The sequence below is a fragment of the Squalius cephalus genome (genome assembly GCF_949319135.1).
Source record: "Squalius cephalus genome assembly, chromosome: 20".
Taxonomy (NCBI): domain Eukaryota; kingdom Metazoa; phylum Chordata; class Actinopteri; order Cypriniformes; family Leuciscidae; genus Squalius; species Squalius cephalus.
This window is the reverse complement of record NC_137141.1, coordinates 35,502,359-35,524,858: the sequence shown is the minus strand read 5'-3', so window position 1 is coordinate 35,524,858 and position 22,500 is coordinate 35,502,359. Positions and strand designations below refer to the sequence as shown.

The following is a 22,500-nucleotide window of genomic DNA, read 5'->3' as shown; positions in this document are numbered from 1 at the left end:
TGCTGACCCCAGTCCTCCGGTCAGGAGCGCGCTCAGGCTGCGGGTCAGAGAGCAGTGTGTGTGTGTGTGTGTGTGTGTGTGTGTGTGTGTGTGTGTGTGTGTGTGCTGACCCCAGTCCTCCGGTCAGGAGCGCGCTCAGGCTGCGGGTCAGAGAGCAGTGTGTGTGTGTGTGTGTGTGTGTGTGTGTGTGTGTGTGTGTTCACCCCAGTCCTCCGGTCAGGAGCGCGCTCAGGCTGCGGGTCAGAGAGCAGTGTGTGTGTGTGTGTGTGTGTGTGTGTGTGTGTGTGTGTGTGTGTTCACCCCAGTCCTCCGGTCAGGAGCGCGCTCAGGCTGCGGGTCAGAGAGCAGTGTGTGTGTGTGTGTGTGTGTGTGTGTGTGTGTGTGTGTGTGTGTGTGTGTGTGTGTGTGTGTGTGTGTGTTCACCCCAGTCCTCCGGTCAGGAGCGCGCTCAGGCTGCGGGTCAGAGAGCAGTGTGTGTGTGTGTGTGTGTGTGTGTGTGTGTGTGTGTGTTCACCCCAGTCCTCCGGTCAGGAGCGCGCTCAGGCTGCGGGTCAGAGAGCAGTGTTCACACATGCGCTCCAGTGCTCGCTCCGCGTCCTGCCGTATGAAGGCGTTGGATTCTCCGGCTTTCTGCAGCAACACTCGGGCCGCCCCGTCCAGCTCCTGGTCCATTCCCTTCTGCAGCGCCGCGAACATCTCGCCCAGCGCCGACACCGCCACGCGCGACACGCCCGAGCGCAGGTTACGCACCTGCAGAGGTCAGGGAGAGACACTGAGCTGGAGAGCAGCGCAAAACAAGCTTTCACTGATGAACTCTACAGCATTAAAGTGCCGTATATGCATCATAAAGCTCCTGATGTTCTGCTGGACTCCTCTAACAGCTTCACACGCAGTAAACAAATGTTTATAACAGGTTCACACACATCTAAGATCAATAAACTCTAATCTCCTCATAATCTCCACTGCACATCAGCTCTGCTCTCTCAGTGTCTGAAACACTTCCATCAGAGATTCAGTCTCTCTAAGCTCCGCCTCTCTGAGAGCTGCTCTTCTCTGATTGGTCAGAACGCAAACGCTCATTATCATATCTGAGTCTCAGCTCTTGATCACAGTGATACGAACAGTAGCGATGGCGTGGGTTTCACCGTATCAATCTCAGAAAACAGCGTCTTCTCCACACGAACAACACGAGCCAAACTCTCCCAGTCTCAGATACACTAGTGTTTGAGGGCGGGGCTAAGAGACGCTGCTCAGCCAATCAACACCAGAGGCGGGCATTATGCAAATGAGTTACAAACCTACAGCTGGAAGTGAGACTGAATTACTGACGACTCGTTTCAGTTCAGAATCACTTCTTTTATGAGACAAAATCTCCATTTATCTTTGAAACTTTGCAGAGCTTTTACACTCACAAACAGCTTTATTACTCACTACATTAATGATAATATATACGAAAAAACCTTAATAGTGCCAATTTAATTCTGTTGTTTTTCTGTTTATCACTGTGAAGCTGTTATGAAACGATCTGTTTTGTATAAAGCTCTACAGAAATAAAGTTGAATTGACTTGTTTGTGAGAGCAAATGACATCACACATCACACATTACATATCACACATCACACATTACCACACTGCAACAAAAAGATTTTCTTACTCAGTACTTTTGTCGTTTCCAATACAAATATCTAAAAAATCTTAAGTCAAGATGCATTTACTAGATGAGTAAAATCCCATTAGACATTATTTCTTGTTTTCTGGGGGAAAAGTCAAAATGAAGAGAGTTTTTTCTTAAAACAAGCTAAATGATCTGCCAATGGGGTCAGAAAAATAATCTAGTTTTCCATTTGAATTAAGATTATTTTTCTGACCCCATTGGCAGATCATTAATGGGATTTTACTACTTTGGTAAATCCATCTTGATTTAAGATTTTCAGGACTGGAAACACGACAGAAGCGCAGAGTCAGAGCCGCAGTGGATCAGGACAGGCTGAGAGTGAGGACACGAGGAGACGTGCGACTGACCTCCTGGATGAGCGCGAGGCACACGTCGTGAGTCCGGCTCGAGAGGACGTCGGGATGATACTGAGCCAGACTGCGCATGAAGTTCAGCCCCTCGATCTTCTTCTCCCTTCATGGACACAACACATTAGACAGAACGCTTCGAGCCGTCAGAGCTGAACAGTGGCGGCATCATCAGGGATGGGCGACGTGGACTTCAACTACATCACCACATTTTCTGTGTTCAATTACAGACTCCTCATTTAGAAATAAGTATCTAGTTTTTTTAGTATGAATATTTATTAGTCGATGAATTAGAAAAGAAAAGCACGGTTAATGAATATTAATTAGAGACGTCACGTGACTATTTAATATTCATGACCGCGCAGCCAAATTCTGTGAATGATTTTAACTATGGTTTTATTTGACAGTATTTTGTGTTCGGAGTTTCGAGGAGTACTAGTAATAGTTCCTCATTATTATCGCGGAAAGACTTACTCTTATCGTGAGGAGAATTGTTACCGGTATAACCGTAAACGGTGATATATCGCCCATCCCATGTGACCGCGTGCTGGAGTCTCACCAGTCGTCCGAGGCGAGCAGCCGGAAGCTCTGAGTCAGCGCCAGCTCCGGTTTGGAGAAGGGCCGAAGCTCAGCCGGATCCTGCCCGTCTTTCCTCGGGCTCCCAGGAATCAGCTCATCTGAAGGACAAACATGAGAAACAGGATCGCGTTAGACAAACCTCAGTGGCGGATGAAACATCAACCTTTCTACCTTATTGGAATCGAAATTAGGAATCGATAAGAATCGAAATCATTAAAGTTCTAACGATACCCGACCCTATCGACAGGAAATCCGACAAGATGTTCATGAATTTGCCAGGAGATTATTATCAATGATGAGAACAGTTGTGCTGCTTCATATTTTTGTGGAAACCGTGACACTTTTAATTCTTTAGGATTCTTTGATGAACAGAACGTTTAAGAATACAGCATTTATTAGAAATAGAATCTTCTGTAACTTTATAAATGCCTTTACAGTCATCACGACTCTCTCACCGGAGCTGTGTGCAACCAGCGCTCGCGTTCGGTTCAGACTCGACGTGCGTCTCAGTCTCGGCGCCGCGTTTCTATTGGGCGGGCCGGGCGGGGGGGCGGGCTGGTGGGCGGGGCTTAGACTTTTCACTGGATTCTGTGGTCCTGTGGGACTGGAGGGAGACTCATCCGAGAGCGACTCGCACCCGTTCAGGCTCTCGTCTGGAAAACAGAAGCAGAAATTACACTAATAGTGATCGCACCACATCTGGGTCTCTTATTCGGCTAGAAGTCCCACAGATATCGTCAGAATCTGGTAAATGTGCTTTTTCTTTTTATGCTCCTCGGGTTTGGAATGAATTGCAAAATGAATGTTCTGAATCTAGATGCACTTTTAAATGTCTCTTGCACAGTGTTGTAAAGGACACTTGCAATTGTTTCTCTTGATTTGATTTATTTAATTTTGAATGTGTAAATTTTGTGTCATTTTCTTTGTGTGAATCTTTATGTGCCGTCTTGACCAGGACTCTCTGGAAGAAGAGATAGCAATATCTCAACGTGTTTCTCCTGGTTAAATAAAGGATAAATAAAAATAAATAAAATAAAATGGTGGTGGCTGTCACTGGTGTTGACCTTTCACCTTTCACATCATCGAGGAGTGTGTGTGTCGTGCGGCGTCTCATCGGGTCCTGATGCTCTAGACGGCGCTGGCGCATCTTGTCGCTCGCAAACTTAGACAGCTTTACCCTCTCCTGTAACACACACATATCATGTGACTCCAATTAACGGGTGAAGCACACACATTTTTATGCAAATAAAACAAGAAAGCTGGATGGAAATGCCAAGATAAGCTCAGTTGAGGCATTTTTATACGTGCACATAAACTACGATGGAAACACATTTACAGAATAAATGCCTAGACAACAAACTCTGGAGTAACCAGCGGACCAATGAAAATTAAAGCTGTAGAAGTATTGTTCATTATTAGTTCATGTTAACTAATGTTAAGTAATGAACCATATTGTAAAGTGTTACCAAAACAGATATCTTTGTATTTGATAATAAAACGTGCACATTAACTATGATGGAAACTCTTTTACTGAATAAATCCCTCTAACACCTCATGTGGCTGTGATTGGATAACTGGAGTGACCAGTGGACCAATGGCGTCGCAGCGTCTCTAATGCTGGTTTGGTGTTTCTGAAAGTGAGTGATCAGAATGATTTGGTGTAATTCCCTCCAGAAGCGTCTCACACACACACACGAGTGTGTTCCCGAACGCTAGAGAACACGACAGCGTTTACTGTGTTTCGTCTGACGCTCGAGACACACTCGTTCATGATGGAGGAGAAACGTATGAAAGCTTGAGTCTGCCACAGAATAAAACATTTTAAAAGATAATTGCGGAAAAAAGAAAGAAAAAAAAAGATAATTGTGACTTTTTAATCACACAATTGTGAGTTTACATCTTGCAATTCTTTATTTCTCAAAATTGCGTGTTATAAAGTCAGAATTGTGAGAAATAAACTCACTATTCTGACTTTTTTTTATCTTAATTGCGACTTTATATCACGCGATTGCAAGTTTATATCTCGCAATTCTGAATTGTGAGATGTAAACTCGCAATTCTGAGATAAAAGTCAGAATTGTGAGATAAAAGTCAGAATTGTGAGATATAAAGTCAGAATTGTGAGATATAAAGTCAGAATTGCGAGATATAAAGTCAGAATTGCGAGATATAAAGTCAGAATTGTGAGATATAAAGTCAGAATTGCGAGATATAAAGTCAGAATTGCGAGATATAAAGTCAGAATTGTGAGATAAAGTCAGAATTGCGAGATATAAAGTCAGAATTGTGAGATATAAAGTCAGAATTGTGAGATATAAAGTCAGAATTGTGAGATAAAGTCAGAATTGCGAGATATAAAGTCAGAATTGCGAGATATAAAGTCAGAATTGTGAGATAAAGTCAGAATTGCGAGATATAAAGTCAGAATTGTGAGATATAAAGTCAGAATTCCGAGATATAAAGTCAGAATTGCGAGATATAAAGTCAGAATTGTGAGATATAAAGTCAGAATTGTGAGATAAAAGTCAGAATTGCGAGATATAAAGTCAGAATTGTGAGATATAAAGTCAGAATTCCGAGATATAAAGTCAGAATTGCGAGATATAAAGTCAGAATTGTGAGATATAAAGTCAGAATTGTGAGATAAAAGTCAGAATTGTGAGATAAAAGTCAGAATTGCGAGATATAAAGTCAGAATTGTGAGATATAAAGTCAGAATTCCGAGATATAAAGTCAGAATTGCGAGATATAAAGTCAGAATTGTGAGATATAAAGTCAGAATTGTGAGATAAAAGTCAGAATTGCGAGATATAAAGTCAGAATTGTGAGATATAAAGTCAGAATTCCGAGATATAAAGTCAGAATTGCGAGATATAAAGTCAGAATTGTGAGATATAAAGTCAGAATTGTGAGATAAAAGTCAGAATTGTGAGATAAAAAGTCAGAATTGTGAGATAAAAGTCAGAATTGCAAGATATAAAGTCAGAATTGCGAGATATAAAGTCAGAATTGTGAGATATAAAGTCAGAATTGCGAGATATAAAGTCAGAATTGTGAGATAAAGTCAGAATTGCGAGATATAAAGTCAGAATTGTGAGATATAAAGTCAGAATTGTGAGATATAAAGTCAGAATTGCGAGATATAAAGTCAGAATTGTGAGATATAAAGTCAGAATTGTGAGATAAAAAGTCAGAATTGTGAGATAAAGTCAGAATTGCGAGATATAAAGTCAGAATTGTGAGATATAAAGTCAGAATTGTGAGATATAAAGTCAGAATTGTGAGATAAAAAGTCAGAATTGTGAGATATAAAGTCAGAATTGCGAGATATAAAGTCAGAATTGTGAGATATAAAGTCAGAATTGTGATATATAAAGTCAGAATTGCGAGATATAAAGTCAGAATTGTGAGATAAAGTCAGAATTGCGAGATATAAAGTCAGAATTGCGAGATATAAAGTCAGAATTGCGAGATATAAAGTCAGAATTGTGAGATATAAAGTCAGAATTGTGAGATATAAAGTCAGAATTGCGAGATATAAAGTCAGAATTGTGAGATAAAGTCAGAATTGCGAGATATAAAGTCAGAATTGTGAGATATAAAGTCAGAATTGTGAGATATAAAGTCAGAATTGTGAGATATAAAGTCAGAATTGCGAGATATAAAGTCAGAATTGTGAGATAAAGTCAGAATTGTGAGATATAAAGTCAGAATTGCGAGATATAAAGTCAGAATTGTGAGAAAGTCAGAATTGCGAGATATAAAGTCAGAATTGTGAGATATAAAGTCAGAATTGTGAGATATATAGTCAGAATTGTGAGATATAAAGTCAGAATTGTGTGATATAAAGTCAGAATTGCGAGATATAAAGTCAGAATTGTGAGATATAAAGTCAGAATTGCGAGATATAAAGTCAGAATTGTGAGATAAAGTCAGAATTGCGAGATATAAAGTCAGAATTGTGAGATATAAAGTCAGAATTGTGAGATATAAAGTCAGAATTGTGAGATATAAAGTCAGAATTGTGAGATATAAAGTCAGAATTGCGAGATATAAAGTCAGAATTGCGAGATATAAAGTCAGAATTGTGAGATAAAGTCAGAATTGTGAGATATAAAGTCAGAATTGTGAGATATAAAGTCAGAATTGTGAGATATAAAGTCAGAATTGCGAGATATAAAGTCAGAATTGTGAGATATAAAGTCAGAATTGTGAGATATAAAGTCAGAATTGCGAGATATAAAGTCAGAATTGTGAGATAAAGTCAGAATTGCGAGATATAAAGTCAGAATTGCGAGATATAAAGTCAGAATTGTGAGATAAAGTCAGAATTGCGAGATGTAAAGTCAGAATTGCGAGTTATAAAGTCAGAATTGTGAGATATAAAGTCAGAATTGCGAGATATAAAGTCAGAATTGCGAGATATAAAGTCAGAATTGCGAGATATAAAGTCAGAATTGCGAGATATAAAGTCAGAATTGTGAGATAAAAGTCAGAATTGTGAGATAAAAGTCAGAATTGCGAGATATAAAGTCAGAATTGTGAGATAAAAGTCAGAATTGCGAGATATAAAGTCAGAATTGTGAGATAAAAGTCAGAATTGCGAGATATAAAGTCAGAATTGCGAGATATAAAGTCAGAATTGCGAGATATAAAGTCAGAATTGTGAGATATAAAGTCAGAATTGCGAGATATAAAGTCAGAATTGTGAGATAAAAGTCAGAATTGCGAGATATAAAGTCAGAATTGTGAGATAAAAGTCAGAATTGTGAGATAAAAGTCAGAATTGCGAGATATAAAGTCAGAATTGTGAGATATAAAGTCAGAATTGCGAGATATAAAGTCAGAATTGTGAGATAAAAAGTCGCAATTACGTTTGTATTTTTCACTCTGTGGCTGAAACAAGCTTCCATAAAAGAGCCCGATTGTAGAAACTTACAGTTTATTACTGATATTCTGCACCAGGAAGTGATGAAGTGATGGAAACGCTGCTTTATTCGAAACGTTTAATGCCATATTACATGTTTTGTCAGGTTTGGATGTAAGCACAGCCGGTGTGGGCCTGTGTGAGACGCACCAGAGGCTCCTCGGGTTCAGGACTGGCATCGGAGTCGCAGTGTGTGTTGGTGAACGCGTGTCCGAACACGCCTGACGGAGGCTCACGGGCCGCTCTACTGGACCAGTCGCCCTGCTCAGGAGAAGACGCCACACTGGGACGACTGGGCAGAACAACAGAGCCAAACACTCCTGCAGAAACGAGGGAAGAAGACGAGTGAAGGACGAGAGCAGCGAGTGCTTCAGATCATCGGTGTGTGTGAAACAGTGAACCGACCTCGTCCGATCACGCCCTCAGACATGCAGGACTGCGCCGTGTGCTGATGAGATCCTGCAGGAAACACCAGAGCGTCCTCACACTACTCAACATGACATTACACACACGACTGGGCAAACGTCTGGAATCATTACGAAAGAGTCTCTTCTGCTCTCCGAAGCTGCGTTTATTTGATCAAAAACACAGTAAAACAGTGAACATCACTACAATGTAAAAAAGCAGTTTTCTATGTGAATATACAGTAACGTGTAATTTATAGGGATGAACCGATATGAACATTTTGTCCGATACCGATAACCGATAATTCTTTATATTTGAAAGCCGATATATTGGCCGATAAATCGAAATCCAGATTTTTTGAGAGCCTGATTACAAAAACAAAAGTCTCACCAATAAAAGTCACGTCCAAAACACACAATTATAATGTTCTCCTAATGTTATGAAGCCGATATGACAGGCTTGCGCTGCACATGTTGCACTTTAACTGTATTTTCCTTTTTTGAAGTGATTCCAATCATATTTCAAGTCATTTAACACCATCATGTTGAACAGTGCGCATCTGAAGCGTCTCAGCTGAAGGAGATAATACATTATTAATCAGCTTTAATATATCGGCCAAATTTTCTTACCGGGCCGATAACGGTAACATTAAATATGATCATATATCGGCCGATACCGATAAAGCGGACGATATATCGTGCCGTAATTTATTCCTGTGATCATTGATCAAATAAAGGCAGAAGAGACTTCTATCAGACACATTATAGAGCGCTCACCTTTAGCGGGTCTGAGCGCGCGGAGCGGCTCGCGGCCGGCGGCTCGGATCTGCGGTGATGATGTCATATCCACAGGCTTTTCCTCGTCTGCATCTAACGGTGTGTTTGAGTAAACGAGTCTCTGACCGACCACACTCACATTCCCCTCAGACAGGCTCTTATCCTGCGGCGTCACGCCTGAGGACACACACACACACACACACACACACACACGACTAGGGTTGGGTATCATTTGGATTTTAACGGTACCGATTCTGCTTATCGATTCCGATTCTTAATTTCGATTTCAATAAGGTAACTTAGATATCATTCACATTTAGTCTTATCACAAAACCTTTAACTGTATCTGAATATCATGAGCACAAATCCACAGGCTAAAGAACTCAAGGAGCGTTTGCCTGAGGTTTAAAAACACCATAGAAGAACAACTAGCCCAACTAATATAAACTTAGCATTATTAAAGACAATAATTAAACAAGAACACATAAAAAATTAGCAATCGCAACAAACAGACACAACTGAACAAAGATACGACTGAAATAAACAGTGTTTTAAGATTTTTAGGTTCAGAAACTGTAATCAAATGTACAATAACACTGCAGTTTATCAATAAAATATACATTACAAATATAGTTATAAAGTTATTCAGTGAAGAACGAGTGAGTCTTTTGTTGTTTGATTAGTGTTATTCTGTGCTGTCACTCTAAGATCTGCACACACATCTGTGGAAAACACAGAAAACAGGCGTCTCTGAATTCTTTTTAAAAATCACATTAAATCACTTTCTCTGTGAGCGCTTTAGATGTGTGTGCAGAACAGAAAAGTGTGTGAGTCTCTCCCGCTTGAACTGTTTAAAGGCATATTGAAATGCTCACAAAGGAATCGATTAGAGGAATCGAAATTTTAATTTTATAACAAGTATCCGATTCCAGACCTCAAGTGTTTTCATTTCCCTTCAGAAGCACGTGTGACGGCACGAGTGCAGCCGTGTGGTTCACATACGCACCTTGAGCGCTGGGGTCGCGTGCTCCTGACGCCACTCGTGGTTTCGCAGCGGAGGTCACAGGGCTGAGGTCAGGAAGGAGAGTTAGTGAACTGAACATGAGTGTCATGATAATGCCTGGTGTTCATCAGGGCTCTCATTTATAACACTGTGCGTAGGATCCGCACTAAGAGTGTACGTGCGGTGAAAGCCAAAAATGGCCTACGCCAAAAAATATTCAGATTTATAAACCCGTGCTTACGCCAGAACCTGCGCAGAATTCCCTTTATAAACCCCAGTCAGCGGAAGAGTGTGTTCACATGCGTCTCCTCCCCGAAATATCCATATATGAGCTTACAACGCCTCGTTTTACTATGCAGATCCTCATCTGCATATCATTTGCATATGCATATTCATCCACGCGATGCCATGTTTAACGGTACAAGACATTAGGAAAGTATGAGACACGGATGTGAGTCACATTACATAGCTAATGCTAAATTATCATTTAGTAGCCCATCCTTGCCTTGTTTTTGAATAAATAAATAAAATAGTATAAAATACATTTCAGTGAAATTTTTCTCTATCTTTTCCACTGGCCGAAAAGCATTTTTAATGGTACTGGAAACCGATATGCCTTATTGATCATTATTTGCACGCAAATATTTCCTAAAAGCACGAGTTCTGCTGTTATCATGCGCTGAGCAAACATTAACGCGCAGCATCCCACAGGAAGTGTTCAACAGCAGCGCATACACTACTGATATTTCTATTATTAGAATATAAACAATGTTGTAACTTCTCTGTGATGATTTCATGTAATTTAAGAGCTTAACTCCATTAATGAGAATGGCATATTTAATCTAAATGTGTATATCAGATGTAAAACATAGATTAAATCATTCTTTTATGTATGTAAACTGTTATTGTGAACAGTATTTATGATTATGACTCATAATGAGGATTTAAAGTGGTTTTCCTTCATCAGTCCCTCAGATCTCCATCGGTGTTGTTAAACTGCTCCGGGTCAGAGTTCACCTACAGACGCACTTACACATTCTCCCGTCAAGTTTGTTTGTATAAATCACGACTGATGTGTGAGAAGTGGCGTACGGCACGCTCAGGGCCGGTTCTGTGACTGTCGTCTCTCCCCGATGATCTTCGCAACGGAAGTGAATTAATCTAAACTAACTTTATCTGGACAATAACTTTATTCTAGATCTGCTGTAAAGCCTAACACTCTCTGCTACTGTAATCTCCTGTTATCACTGTAAAGCTGCTGTGATCTGTGTTGCTAAAGTGCTGTATAGATGAGGGAGACGTGGCGTGTGTGTGACGCACTGGTTATAAGCGAGGCCCTGGTGCCGGCCCGTGTCTGACCTGCTCCTGGTGCCGGGGGGGGAGGTGGGCGAGTACAGGCTCAGGCCGCTCTCGCTCAGAGGACTCGTGACGGACCGGGACGTTTGATCCGGGGAATCGGGAACCAGCTCCAGCTTCACCGCGGAGTCGGGGCTGTCGGGGTCCGGGTCGGAGCCGCTGGCGCTCACCTTGGCCCGCTTCTTCGCCGCGCTGTTCCTCAGCGAGCGCAGGGAGTTCAGCATCTGAAACACGAGCACAGACCCGGGGTCACGGGTGTCACTCCAAATAAACACGACGTTTATATATAGTTGACACTCTGTTTAGTGCACAGCAAAGTTTCGCATAACCACTGTTACGACACTAATCCTCAGGCCAACCTAGCAGAACCTAGTGCCGAAGTGCATAGTGTAGAGGGGAAATAACATGTTAACAACGGCTGCTGGGATCAGCGGACACCATAGACTGTATGAAACACTGGGCGTAGTGTGTGTGACGTCACCCGTAGTGTTCCTGAAGAGCGTTTCTGAAGCCTAAAGTGGGCGGAGCCGGCCGTCGCCATCATGGCAGCGTCACTCCCGGATAAACGAACATGTGCGGCGAGGCGGATTAGCTGAGGTGACGTGATGCTAACAGACAGCAGACAAACGGCTAGCAGTGACATCAGCGGCAATCCACCTGTCACTCAAGTGGCCACGCCCTTAATTATGCAGAACTTTAAGGCTTAATATAATTTAAACGGATGAGTTATAAAAACACCCCCCCCCCCTCACAGTCGTCATGAAGGACAACATTATCTATATAGACCAAAACCACTTTTTACACCAGACTGTAAACATGTGTTTTTCTGCTGTAAAGTTGAGCATTTTAACATGCGGGTCTATGGGACTGAGTGTCTTCTGCAGCCGGCCTCTAGTGGCCAGTGGATGAACTGCAGTTTAACTCTCTTCAGTGTTGGCTTCATTAGAGAGACCGGAAGGTTGGCGCTTTTTACAATTCTCAACTGGTTTGTGTTGAAGATTTTAATTACACACATATGCACAGTAATAACTTTGAATAATGACATAACTATGCTTCTATTCGTTTTTCCGAGTCTCGCTCACCTCCTGCCGGTCCAGCGGGTCGTCACCCGGTTCTCCTGCGGCGCTGATGGACTGATCGAGCCGATCCGACGAGGCTCTGGCGCTGATCCGGCTCCGGCGCGGGGCACGAGGAGGCAGAGGAGAGCGTTTGCTGGAGATCACCTCACCTGAGAAGAGGAAAATGTGTCGTTTCAACGTAAAGATTCAGCGAGACTTTGATGAGCTGGAGATCAACACTGACAGGTCACTTCAGAACGAAAATCTCCTGATAGTTTACTCTCCTCCTCGTCATCCAAGATGATCATGTGTTTCTATCTTCAGTGGAAAAGAAATGAAGGATTTTCCACGGAAGAAAGAAACACATGAACATCCTCAAGAGTAAATTATCAGGAGATTTTAATTCTGAAGTGAACGACTCCTTTAACGGCAGTGTTGATCTCCTTTAACTAGTTCCTAACAGCCGTGCACTGCAAACAATGCTTTTCTGACTCAGTATTTTTCTCTTGTTTCCAGTCCAAATATCAAAAAATTCTTAAATCAAGATGCATTTACTAGATGAGTAAAATCCCATTAGACATTATGTCTTGTTTTCTGGGGGAAAAGTCAAAATGAAGTGAGTTTTTGCTTAAAACGAGCAAAATGATCTGCCAATGGGGTCAGAAAAATAATCTTAATTCAAATGGAAAACCCCATTGGCAGATCATTTTGCTCGTTTTAAGCAAAAACTCACTTCATTTTGACTTTTCCCCCAGAAAACAAGACATAATGTCTAATGGGATTTTACTCATCTAGTAAATGCATCTTGATTTAAGAATTTTGGAAACAAGACAAAAATCCTGAGTAAGAAAATCTTGTTTGGCAGTGTGAGCGTAAGTGTGTTCTGACCGGTGTTGTCGTCTCGTCTGCTGGGCCACGTGCTGGACATGGAGAGCGCGAGCGTGGGCTCGGCGTGTGTTCGCTGGGGAGCGCTCGGGGTCAGAGGTCCTGCCAGAGCCGTCAGCGGGTACGAGGGCAGCAGGAGCGAGCCCGGAGGATCCAGACGACTGCTCCTCAACCCTGAGGAACCGACCAGAAACACTCAAGTCAAGTCTCCTTCATTTATACAGCGCTTTAACATTATAGACTGAACGCATTAATAAAGGCCTGGATGCTGATTGGTCAATCCAGTGGTGTCACTCATAGAGACCAGATATTGGCCTAACAGGCTCATTATTTCATGTCTGTAGAGATAATAAGTATAAAGAAGCACACATGAGCCGAGCGTGTTCTTCTGACGTCACCTTTCTCAGGCTCAGAGGCTGCTTTGAAGACGTCTGGATCCGAATCCAAGCTCCCGCTGCGCCGCAGTCGACCCAGAGTCCGGTGCGTCCGGCCCGGAGACGGAAGAGCTTCTGACGGACCTGGACCAGAACACAAGACCGTCAGCGGCTTCTTTAACGCTACTGACATGCTATTTCTGTGTAACACTATTTACACATTAATAAAGTCAGTTTAACCCTCATCCTTCCCTCGGGTCATTTTGATCTGGAAAATATTTATGATTTTTTTTTACAAATTGAGAGGGGTCCAAGACTTTTGTCTTCATGAACCACGAATACACGAGGAGTTTTGTGGTTGAAATATAAAAAAGTAACAAATCCTTCCCTCTCGGCTCAATCTGACCCCTTTAGGAATGAATGGAGTGTGAGGAATGCTTCAGTTCACACAGAAAAAACTAAAAATGCTCAAAATTGAAACTAAAAATGCTAAAACTTTACCAAAAAAATTATTTTATAGTGTCTACATGAGTATCTGAATGCACACTGAAGAGAAACTGACTTTAGGACCCAGAGGAACAGCTCGTTTACTCCATATAGAGATATAAGCCCATCTAGAGTCATGAAATATCATCTTATATTATTATATTCCACAAGAGGTCGACAAAGTCACGCAATGTGAGATATTTAGAGCCGAATTAAAAGGGTTATGCATGAAATTGTGAGTTATTTTGAATTTAAGTTGAAAGATTGTGAGGAATGTGCTTAAATTATTATTTATTGATTAAATCTAGTAGTTTAAAGATAAATAAAAAAATAAAATAAAAAAAAATCTCCAAAAGAATTGCATTAAAAAATAGAAAAAATATTGTCAAAATGAAATAAAGTAAGCTTGTTTTTAGAGCTTCGGGTCTTTTTGACCCGCGAGGGACGGATGAGGGGATCTCTGGGAAATAAAGCCACGCTCAGTCCATTATGAAGCTCAGACTGCGTCTCTGAAACACGACACGCAGAAGAACCAATCATAAGATCATCAGGTGATGTGAATAAGATCTTCAGTTCCTACTGTATTTGGCACCGGCGTCCTGACGGAGTCTCGTGGACGAGGACGAATCTTCACTGCAGACCTGCTGGAATAAAGCCGTGACATCAACCAACACACACATGATCCTTGGGTTCCCAATCAAAACCACTGAACGAGATTGATCGACAGTGACACTGCATGAGATCAACAGAAGAACCTTAAAACAGTTTTAATGCTTGGAAACCGACCCAACTGAAAATTATTATCTGTAGACACTGCAAAACATGATGTTCCTCCTCAGTGTTTCTGTCTGTGTTCCAGCACAAACATCTAAACATTCTCAAATCAAGATGCATTTCCTGGAGAAGAAGCAAAACGACTGAAGATCTTGAGTCTTGTTTCTGAAAAATGTATCAAAATGAAGCGAGTTTGTGCTGAAAACAACAGTGATCAGAAACATAATCTTGTTTTCACTTTATTTTTCCGACCCCGTTGGCAGATATCTCTTGTTCTCAGCACAAACTCACTTCTTTCACTCCTCCAGAAAATGTCTTGATTTAGTAATGTTTGGATATTTGTGCTGGGAAACACTGGTGCTCTGAAGTCCTCTGTGTGCCGCTGGTGTTTGTTAGTGTTCCTGTGTGTTGCTGGGAAACACTGCCGGATCACTCTCACACACACACACACACACACACACACACACTCTCACGTCACACCTCACACCAGAACACACACCACCTCCAGTGAGTCCATCGTGTTTACACTCGTTAGTCTGACTGCACTTATTACAGCACTTCATTTCAGCTTCATAACTGCATGATCTTTCAACATCGGTTTAACCCCGTAAAGCCTGACATGTGAAATAATAATCTTTTTATATATAGAGAGAGAGAGAGAGAGAGAGAGAGAGAGCAGTTTATTTAACCTTTAGACAAAACATTTTTTTGCCTATGTATTTTATGTTTTGAAAAACACGCTTTGAAATCGCTGGTGTTTCTGACGTCACAAACTACCTTGTAACCAATCAGATCAACGTGTGATCGTCAACCAGTGGATCTCTGAGCTGAGTGAGTGAGTGGAGGCGGGGCTCATTTGCATATTCATAGAACCGCGCATACTAAATGAGGCAAGGGTGTCGAGTTACATTCAAGATGTTTAAGTGACGTGAACTCCATTAAATCTGCATATCGCGCGGGAACTGAAGATCGGATTTATATCCGTTTGGGGAAAACACAGATAGATATCCGATCTGAGAGAACGCATGAGGTGGCCAGGTGTAAACAGGCCCTTAGAGGCCTGTAAGATATGACACAGGTCATCAACATCAACATCTGATGGTGTTTGTCATGGCTCACCTGATCATGTGACTTCCCGTTAGCCGTGAGAGCCGATCTCTCCCAGGGCAGTTTGTTCTTCCCTTTTCCGGCGCTCACGATCCTCCTGTGCGTCGTAGCGTCATCCGCTAGCTCGGCGTCTGCGGGGCCGCGTGACCCGGGAGCCCGTCCTCCGTTCATGACCCAGTCCAGATCGGCCCCGGAGCCCAGGTGAGGCAGGCGTCGGTGTCCCGGTCTGGGCAGCACGAGCGCGTACTCCACGGTGCCGTCGGCCGCTAGCCGCGGGAGTATGTGCCGCGCGCGCCGCGCCTGAACGGCGGCCATGAGGCCCTGCGCGTCTCCCGTTAGCTCCGCGCGGTCCACGGCCTTCATGAGCGGCTGCTTCTTCCCGGTGTCCAGACAGTAGTCCAACACGGCGAACAGCTCGAGAGCCGCGTGACGCACCTTCCTCTTCCCGTCCGCGAGCGTCGGCGCCGCCTCCGCACACAGCCGCGGGATGTCGAAGTCCTTGCGCGGGTGCGTTAGCATGGCGGCGGTGATGATGTTGATGGCGTCCTCCCGAACCCTGGAGTTCCTGTGGCGGAGCTGAGCGACGACGAGCTCCAGCACGGCCCGCGGCCCCACCGCCCGCATCAGCTGCCGGAACACCTGCGTATACACATACAGGTATCATCAAACTCTTAAAGCCCCCCTGTGGAGAAACTCCAGCTTTTAATGTTGTTTATGTGTCTATGTGGTGTTTTTAATATTCTTTAAGTCAAACCATGTGTAAGTTCATAAGTCGACAGCATTGCTGAGTATTTCCTCCTTAAAACTGCAGTGAACCAAAGACAGTCTCAAAAACACGCTTTGAAATCGCTGGTGTTTCTGACGTCACAAACTACCTTGTAACCAATCAGATCAACGTGTGATCGTCAACCAGTGGATCTCTGAGCTGAGGGAGTGAGTGGAGGCGGGGCTAATTTGCATATACTAAATGAGGCAAGGGTGTCGAGTTACATTCAAGATATTTTAAGGCATGAAGACATTATTTCAGGGAAAAACGTTTAAATATGTCATTTTGGGGATCAAAAATTTGTTTTAAGGGATACAATTTGGGAGCTTTCGCACCGGAGGAACCTCTTCATGGTTCAGAGAACTATTGGTGGAAGTTCCCGGATTTTGGCGTGTTCGCACCGCAGGAACTAGGAACGATGTTAGTTCTAGGAACTTTAGAGTCGGTCTAAAGCAGCGCTATAGGAACTATCCGTGACGTTAGTGTTCGCTGATTGGCCGAACGCACGCGAAACACAAGCACCCGCCATTTTTAAAAAGGCTGAGTAAACACACAGATTGTAGCCTATACATTTACTCCAGAAACTAACTCTACGAACATGTAAAACAGTGATAGATGGACCTCTAAACCTTTACGCTGAGGAGAAAATCCAACGCGACTTTTTTATGGGAACAAGCGAAACATGTATTTCTGCTCAGCAACACTGGACATCAACATAATAATAATAACTCTTCATAACTGTCTACTTCTCTGTATAACAGTTCTACCTAATGACGTATTAGACAGGACTAGACAGATCGTACACTAATGAACAGGAGAATGTGAGCACTGTGTGTTCAGGCGTTCTCAGCGCCGTCAAAATAAAAGTCTCAACAACAAGCGTGTCTCACGTCACTTCAGAGTTCCAACAGAGAATGTCTAATAAGGGGAGAACTTCCACTCTCAGTAAACTTCCGGCTTCTGAACTGGCTGCAGTTCCACTCTAGCTCCACATGAGGGCGCTCACAGGACGAGTGCAGTTCCACTCTGGCTCCACATGAGGGCGCTCACAGGACGAGTGCAGTTCCACTCTGGCTCCACATGAGGGCGCTCACAGAACGAGTGCAGTTCCACTCTGGCTCCACATGAGGGCGCTCACAGGACGAGTGCAGTTCCACTCTGGCTCCACATGAGGGCGTTCACAGGACGAGTGCAGTTCCACTCTGGCTCCACATGAGGGCGCTCACAGGACGAGTGCAGTTCCACTCTGGCTCCACATGAGGGCGCTCACAGGACGAGTGCAGTTCCACTCTGGCTCCACATGAGGGCGCTCACAGGACGAGTGCAGTTCCACTCTGGCTCCACATGAGGGCGCTCACAGGACGAGTGCAGTTCCACTCTGGCTCCACATGAGGGCGCTCACAGGACGAGTGCAGAATGAATGGAGGTCTATGGCGCTATACCCCTCAAAATCCACTTTTCTCAGGATATCATTTTTTGTCTAGTAATTTGAATGTTGTATTCGAAAGGAGATGCAAAGAAATTACACACTGCTGGGTGTTAGATGTTTTAGAGTCACTTATTTGCTTTAAAAAGTCTTTTAAAATGTCAATGACGTCACACACATTGTACGACCAGAGATACTGCTTTACGGCAATCCTTCAGTCACTTTGGTGCTTTCGCCCTAACTCTGACACAGGGAAACACACGCGCTAGAAGAGTTTTTGTTTTGTTGTTTTAAAAGACCATCAAGCGGGATCTCTGGTCGTAATCAGTCCTTCACTGACCAATCAGCGTTCATTAGCAGAATGCTAGCGTGTTATGGGCAACAACAACTCAACCTGTAAGAAATCAAAAGGACATAAGTGCTCGCTCATTCAACTGTCGACCTATAACCCATGTTGAACTTGCAAAACCTACAATCAAATCTGAGATTTCTCAACGGCAATCGGGTGAAAGGGACACATTTAGCCGTCTAGCCCCATAGACTCCCATTCATTCTGCACTCATGGGCGATCGCCCCCAGTGGAGCTCTGGTGGAACTACAACCAACATTCGGTACAATAGGACTTAATAGGGAGTGGCCAGGCTCTCCGTAGACGGGCTCTGGTTCCTACTACCAGGAAAACGTTCCTATTGGAACCGTTAGCTCTCGGGGAACCATCCCGGTGGCTCGTCCCTATAACTACCCCTGTACGAAAGCCGCTCTTGACTACGGGAGACTTTAAAGCGTAATAAGCCAACCAGCCACGAGGAGAATCACGACATCACGATCTTTGAATTAAAGCAAAAAAGCAAAAATCCGAGGACTGTGAACTGACCAGCTTCAGTGAGGGAACGAACTACACTCCAGTGAAGCACTGCGAACAGCATAATCGAATTAAAAAGCATTGAGAAACGAAACTGCTTGAACACCTGCATGTACTCGCGCCGGGCCACGTTACGCGAGTCTCCCAGCGCCCGCACGGTCACCGCCGCGATCTCCCGGTAGTGCCGGTCCACGTCGCGGTCCAGCTTCTCGATCAGCAGGTTCAGGAGCTGCAAGGTGCCGTACAACACCTTGAAGTTGCTGTCGTCCAGAAGCCGGCGCAAGAACTGGATGAACTCGTCCACGCTGGCGGAGGAGACCTGCTGCAGATCCAGCTCCGCCACCAGGCTCTTCAGCTGCTCCACGCCACGCGTCCGGCTCTGGAAGTTCTGCTGGTCCAGGAGCTGCTCGTGTAACTCCTGAGGGATCAGTCCATAAATCATCATGGAGTCCAGACGGAGCCGACGCACGGGAATCTGTCATGTTGAGGAGGGATGCGAAGCCATCGCAGCGACACAGACCTGAAGAGGGGAAGATTCACACATTTAGATCACAGCAGCTTCACTGAGACACACAGAATCTGTAGGCGTGTTTCCATTACAGATCTGCGCAAAACTTTTGCGATTTTTTTTAAATGTCGACAAAAAACTATTGCGAAATGACGGCGTTTCCATTGACCGATCTTATGCGACTAAAACTTCATTTTTTCCTCTCGCGATCAGTAAAATCATTCCAAAACCAAGTTAACGGACGCTGGTGGGTTTATGTACTATATCCTACAATCCCAGCCACCGCACTGGCCATTATTATTAATGGAAGGAGATGTGTGTGTGTTTCCAAGCATTAATGGTGAGGAACGACCCTTATTATACTGTGAGCGGCACATATGAGGAGTTTCTGGGTGTTTCTCCCTCAGATCTGCGTCGAGGTCTTTGATTGTGGCATTTATTTGAGGTTTAGAATCCATTATTCCTGTAATTCTTTCGTCTTATAGGAATTTAATAAAGAGCTCTGTCTCGTCCTCTGTCCAAACACACCGCGTCATCTACGTCAGGTGACTGTAAATGCGCAAAAACTGTTTCCATTGCAGTTTTGCAAAATATTTCTTTTTCGAATTGCCTGAAAAACCCCCTCATGCGAGCGGAAAAACTTTTTTGCGATAAATGAGAGTTTTTGCGAAATTGACGTGTTTCCACTGGGTGTATTTTCAATTCGCAATTTCAATTTGCGCAATTTGAAGGGTAATGGAAACGCAGCTTATGATGCAAACTTCATCAGACGTGAACACATTAGTCCCCGCCCACTTTTTCTATTTTTTTAAAAGAAGTCTTTGTTAAAGTCCCCCTGTTGTCAAAATCCAGCGTTTAATGTTGTTTATGTGTCTATGTGGAGTTTTTAATCTGCTTTAAGACAAACCATGTGTAAGTTCATAAGTCGACAGCATTGCTGAGTATTTCCTCCTTAAAACTGCAGTGAACCAAAGACAGTCTCAAAAACTACCTTGTAACCAATCAGATCAACGTGTGATCGTCAACCAGTGGATCTCTGAGCTGAGTGAGTGAGTGGAGGCGGGGCTCATTTGCATATTCATAGAACCGCGCATACTAAATGAGGCAAGGGTGTCGAGTTACAAATACTACTTGAAAGAACTACAATCCCATTTAGCAATAAAATCACAAACGAATTAAAAACAATTGCAAAAAATATGCAAAAATCAGCATAATCGAATTAAAAACAATTGAGAAACATAAAACTGCTCATATATATATATATATATATACAATATATTTTAAGTTTATTGCAAAATATGCATATACAAGTATTTTGAGAGCGTAGAGAGAGCGACTCGATTACGTCATTCGCAGTGTTTCACAGGAGTGGGCGGAGCTTTAATTGTGGCAACTCTCTGATTGGTGGGTTTACTGTACAGCATCATGGGTAATGTAGTTTTAAATGTTTGCGATTATTTTAAAACCAAGTTGAAATAATGTGGGTTGTCAGATTCAACAGAGGCAAACACCATCGATTAACATCCTCGTAGCTCACAGTAGATTTATAAATTATCATAAAAAAATCAATTTCCCTATGGAGAAAAGTTTTAACTTCCGGACTGTTGTTGCTTTATATTCTGCTGAATTCTCTGAATGGTCAAAACTCAAGTTTTTAAAATGTTTTAAAAAGTTTTTCCTTGGTTATGTGAACGTTAGATAAGCATTATGGTAATGTTTTCTCTATTCCATAAAGTATTATGGGAACGTTACTTCTGAATCTCATCTCTAAGTAGTAACATTTAAAAAATATCTCTACCTAAATTGTTTCAAGGAATATGTTACAGGAATGATGTATAAATCACATTTTTGAGCTAGCGTATTGAGAACAGTATTAAACACCAGATAGCTCTGATTGATCGTTCTGTTACTTCAGATGAACCTCTGAGGGAAATGACCTGAGGTCAGAGGTCAGTGTTGAGCTGTTAAAATACACACCAGCTGCTGTAAAACATCTCAACTCTTCCAGCTAAAGCTCACAGGATTGACGGATCTTCATATGAATATCCGGAATGACTCGGAATCATTCGGAAGGAAAACCACTTGTGGCTCTTCTGCGGTATTTACTCGTTAATTCCCTCAATATTCCCCATCTGACAGCACAATACTCAGAGAAATAACGAGACACTGAGGCGATTCTACAGTATTTATTATTCTCATTCATCTTATTGGACGTTTGTTTGGTAGATTCGCTAGATGCTGTTTTTTAACCAAATCGACAACACATGAAAGAATTCATTAATAATATACCATATAAAACCCTGGCACAATTTACAACATCGAACAATATTAAAATGCCTGAAGTGTTTATGTGTTTTAGTTCAAATCAAACCTGTTATTGCAGATCTAAATGACTCCCGTGCCGATTCGGTTTGATTCTCGATGTGACTCAGTCTGATTCGCTGAATCTGCTCTCTCTGGCCTGAATTTGTCTGATTTGGGTCTGATTTTCGTTGTTTTTCTGTCGGATTCTGATTTTCTCGCTGCTTCCATCACAACACACGACCAAAATGGCGCTGATGTCACAACCAGCCGCTGCCATGGCGACGCGCCCTCTGACCCCACACTGGATGGTTGGCGCGGTGCAGTGTGGGAGGTGTAGTTCATGACAGTGTAGTTCATGACACTTCAACACACGGTTTCACAGACAGGGTTTAGATTAAGCCTGGATTAGGCTTTAGTTTAATTAGCGTATTTAAGTAGCTTTTATAAACGTGCCTTAGAAAACAACATTACTAGTGTGCATCTTGAGACAAAACAATGGCACTGATATGTTTTAAGATCTGTCGGTGCTGTTATTTTCAGTTAAAACAGATCAAACATGTATTTTAGTCTGGGACTAGGTTTAAGCCTTGTCTGTGCAACTGGGGGATAAGTTTCAAACTTTTACTCCACATTTTTTTCTGCTACAAAAGTGTACAGTAAGAGCGGCATATGAGCGTACAGTAAGAGCGGCATATGAGCGTACAGTAAGAGCGGCATATGAGCGTACAGTAAGAGCGGCGTATGAGCGTACAGTAAGAGCAGGGTATGAGCGTACAGTAAGAGCGGCGTATGGGCGTACAGTAAGAGCGGCGTATGAGCGTACAGTAAGAGCAGGGTATGAGTGTACAGTAAGAGCAGGGTATGAGTGTACAGTAAGAGCGG

General features: G+C 42.9%; 1 protein-coding gene across 1 annotated transcript in view; it reads right to left on the bottom strand.

Moving 5' to 3' along the window:
* togaram1 (TOG array regulator of axonemal microtubules 1) overlaps nucleotides 1–21,903 on the bottom strand; it is a 29,201-nt gene extending 7,298 nt beyond the window's left edge. Inside the window, exons 1-17 of the mRNA XM_079852981.1 lie at nucleotides 21,686–21,903; nucleotides 18,913–19,326; nucleotides 15,765–16,391; nucleotides 14,452–14,515; nucleotides 13,410–13,529; nucleotides 13,015–13,185; nucleotides 12,151–12,296; nucleotides 11,072–11,292; nucleotides 9,716–9,777; nucleotides 8,710–8,886; nucleotides 7,934–7,987; nucleotides 7,679–7,848; nucleotides 3,673–3,784; nucleotides 3,057–3,254; nucleotides 2,582–2,699; nucleotides 2,023–2,128; nucleotides 515–750 (exon numbers count right to left, since the gene is read on the bottom strand). Of these exons, the coding sequence (XP_079709107.1) occupies nucleotides 515–750; nucleotides 2,023–2,128; nucleotides 2,582–2,699; nucleotides 3,057–3,254; nucleotides 3,673–3,784; nucleotides 7,679–7,848; nucleotides 7,934–7,987; nucleotides 8,710–8,886; nucleotides 9,716–9,777; nucleotides 11,072–11,292; nucleotides 12,151–12,296; nucleotides 13,015–13,185; nucleotides 13,410–13,529; nucleotides 14,452–14,515; nucleotides 15,765–16,391; nucleotides 18,913–19,251 (2,921 nt within the window). The 5' untranslated portion in view covers nucleotides 19,252–19,326; nucleotides 21,686–21,903. The remainder of the gene's footprint in view (nucleotides 1–514; nucleotides 751–2,022; nucleotides 2,129–2,581; nucleotides 2,700–3,056; nucleotides 3,255–3,672; nucleotides 3,785–7,678; nucleotides 7,849–7,933; nucleotides 7,988–8,709; nucleotides 8,887–9,715; nucleotides 9,778–11,071; nucleotides 11,293–12,150; nucleotides 12,297–13,014; nucleotides 13,186–13,409; nucleotides 13,530–14,451; nucleotides 14,516–15,764; nucleotides 16,392–18,912; nucleotides 19,327–21,685) is intronic.
* Between the last annotated feature and the right edge of the window lie 597 nt (nucleotides 21,904–22,500).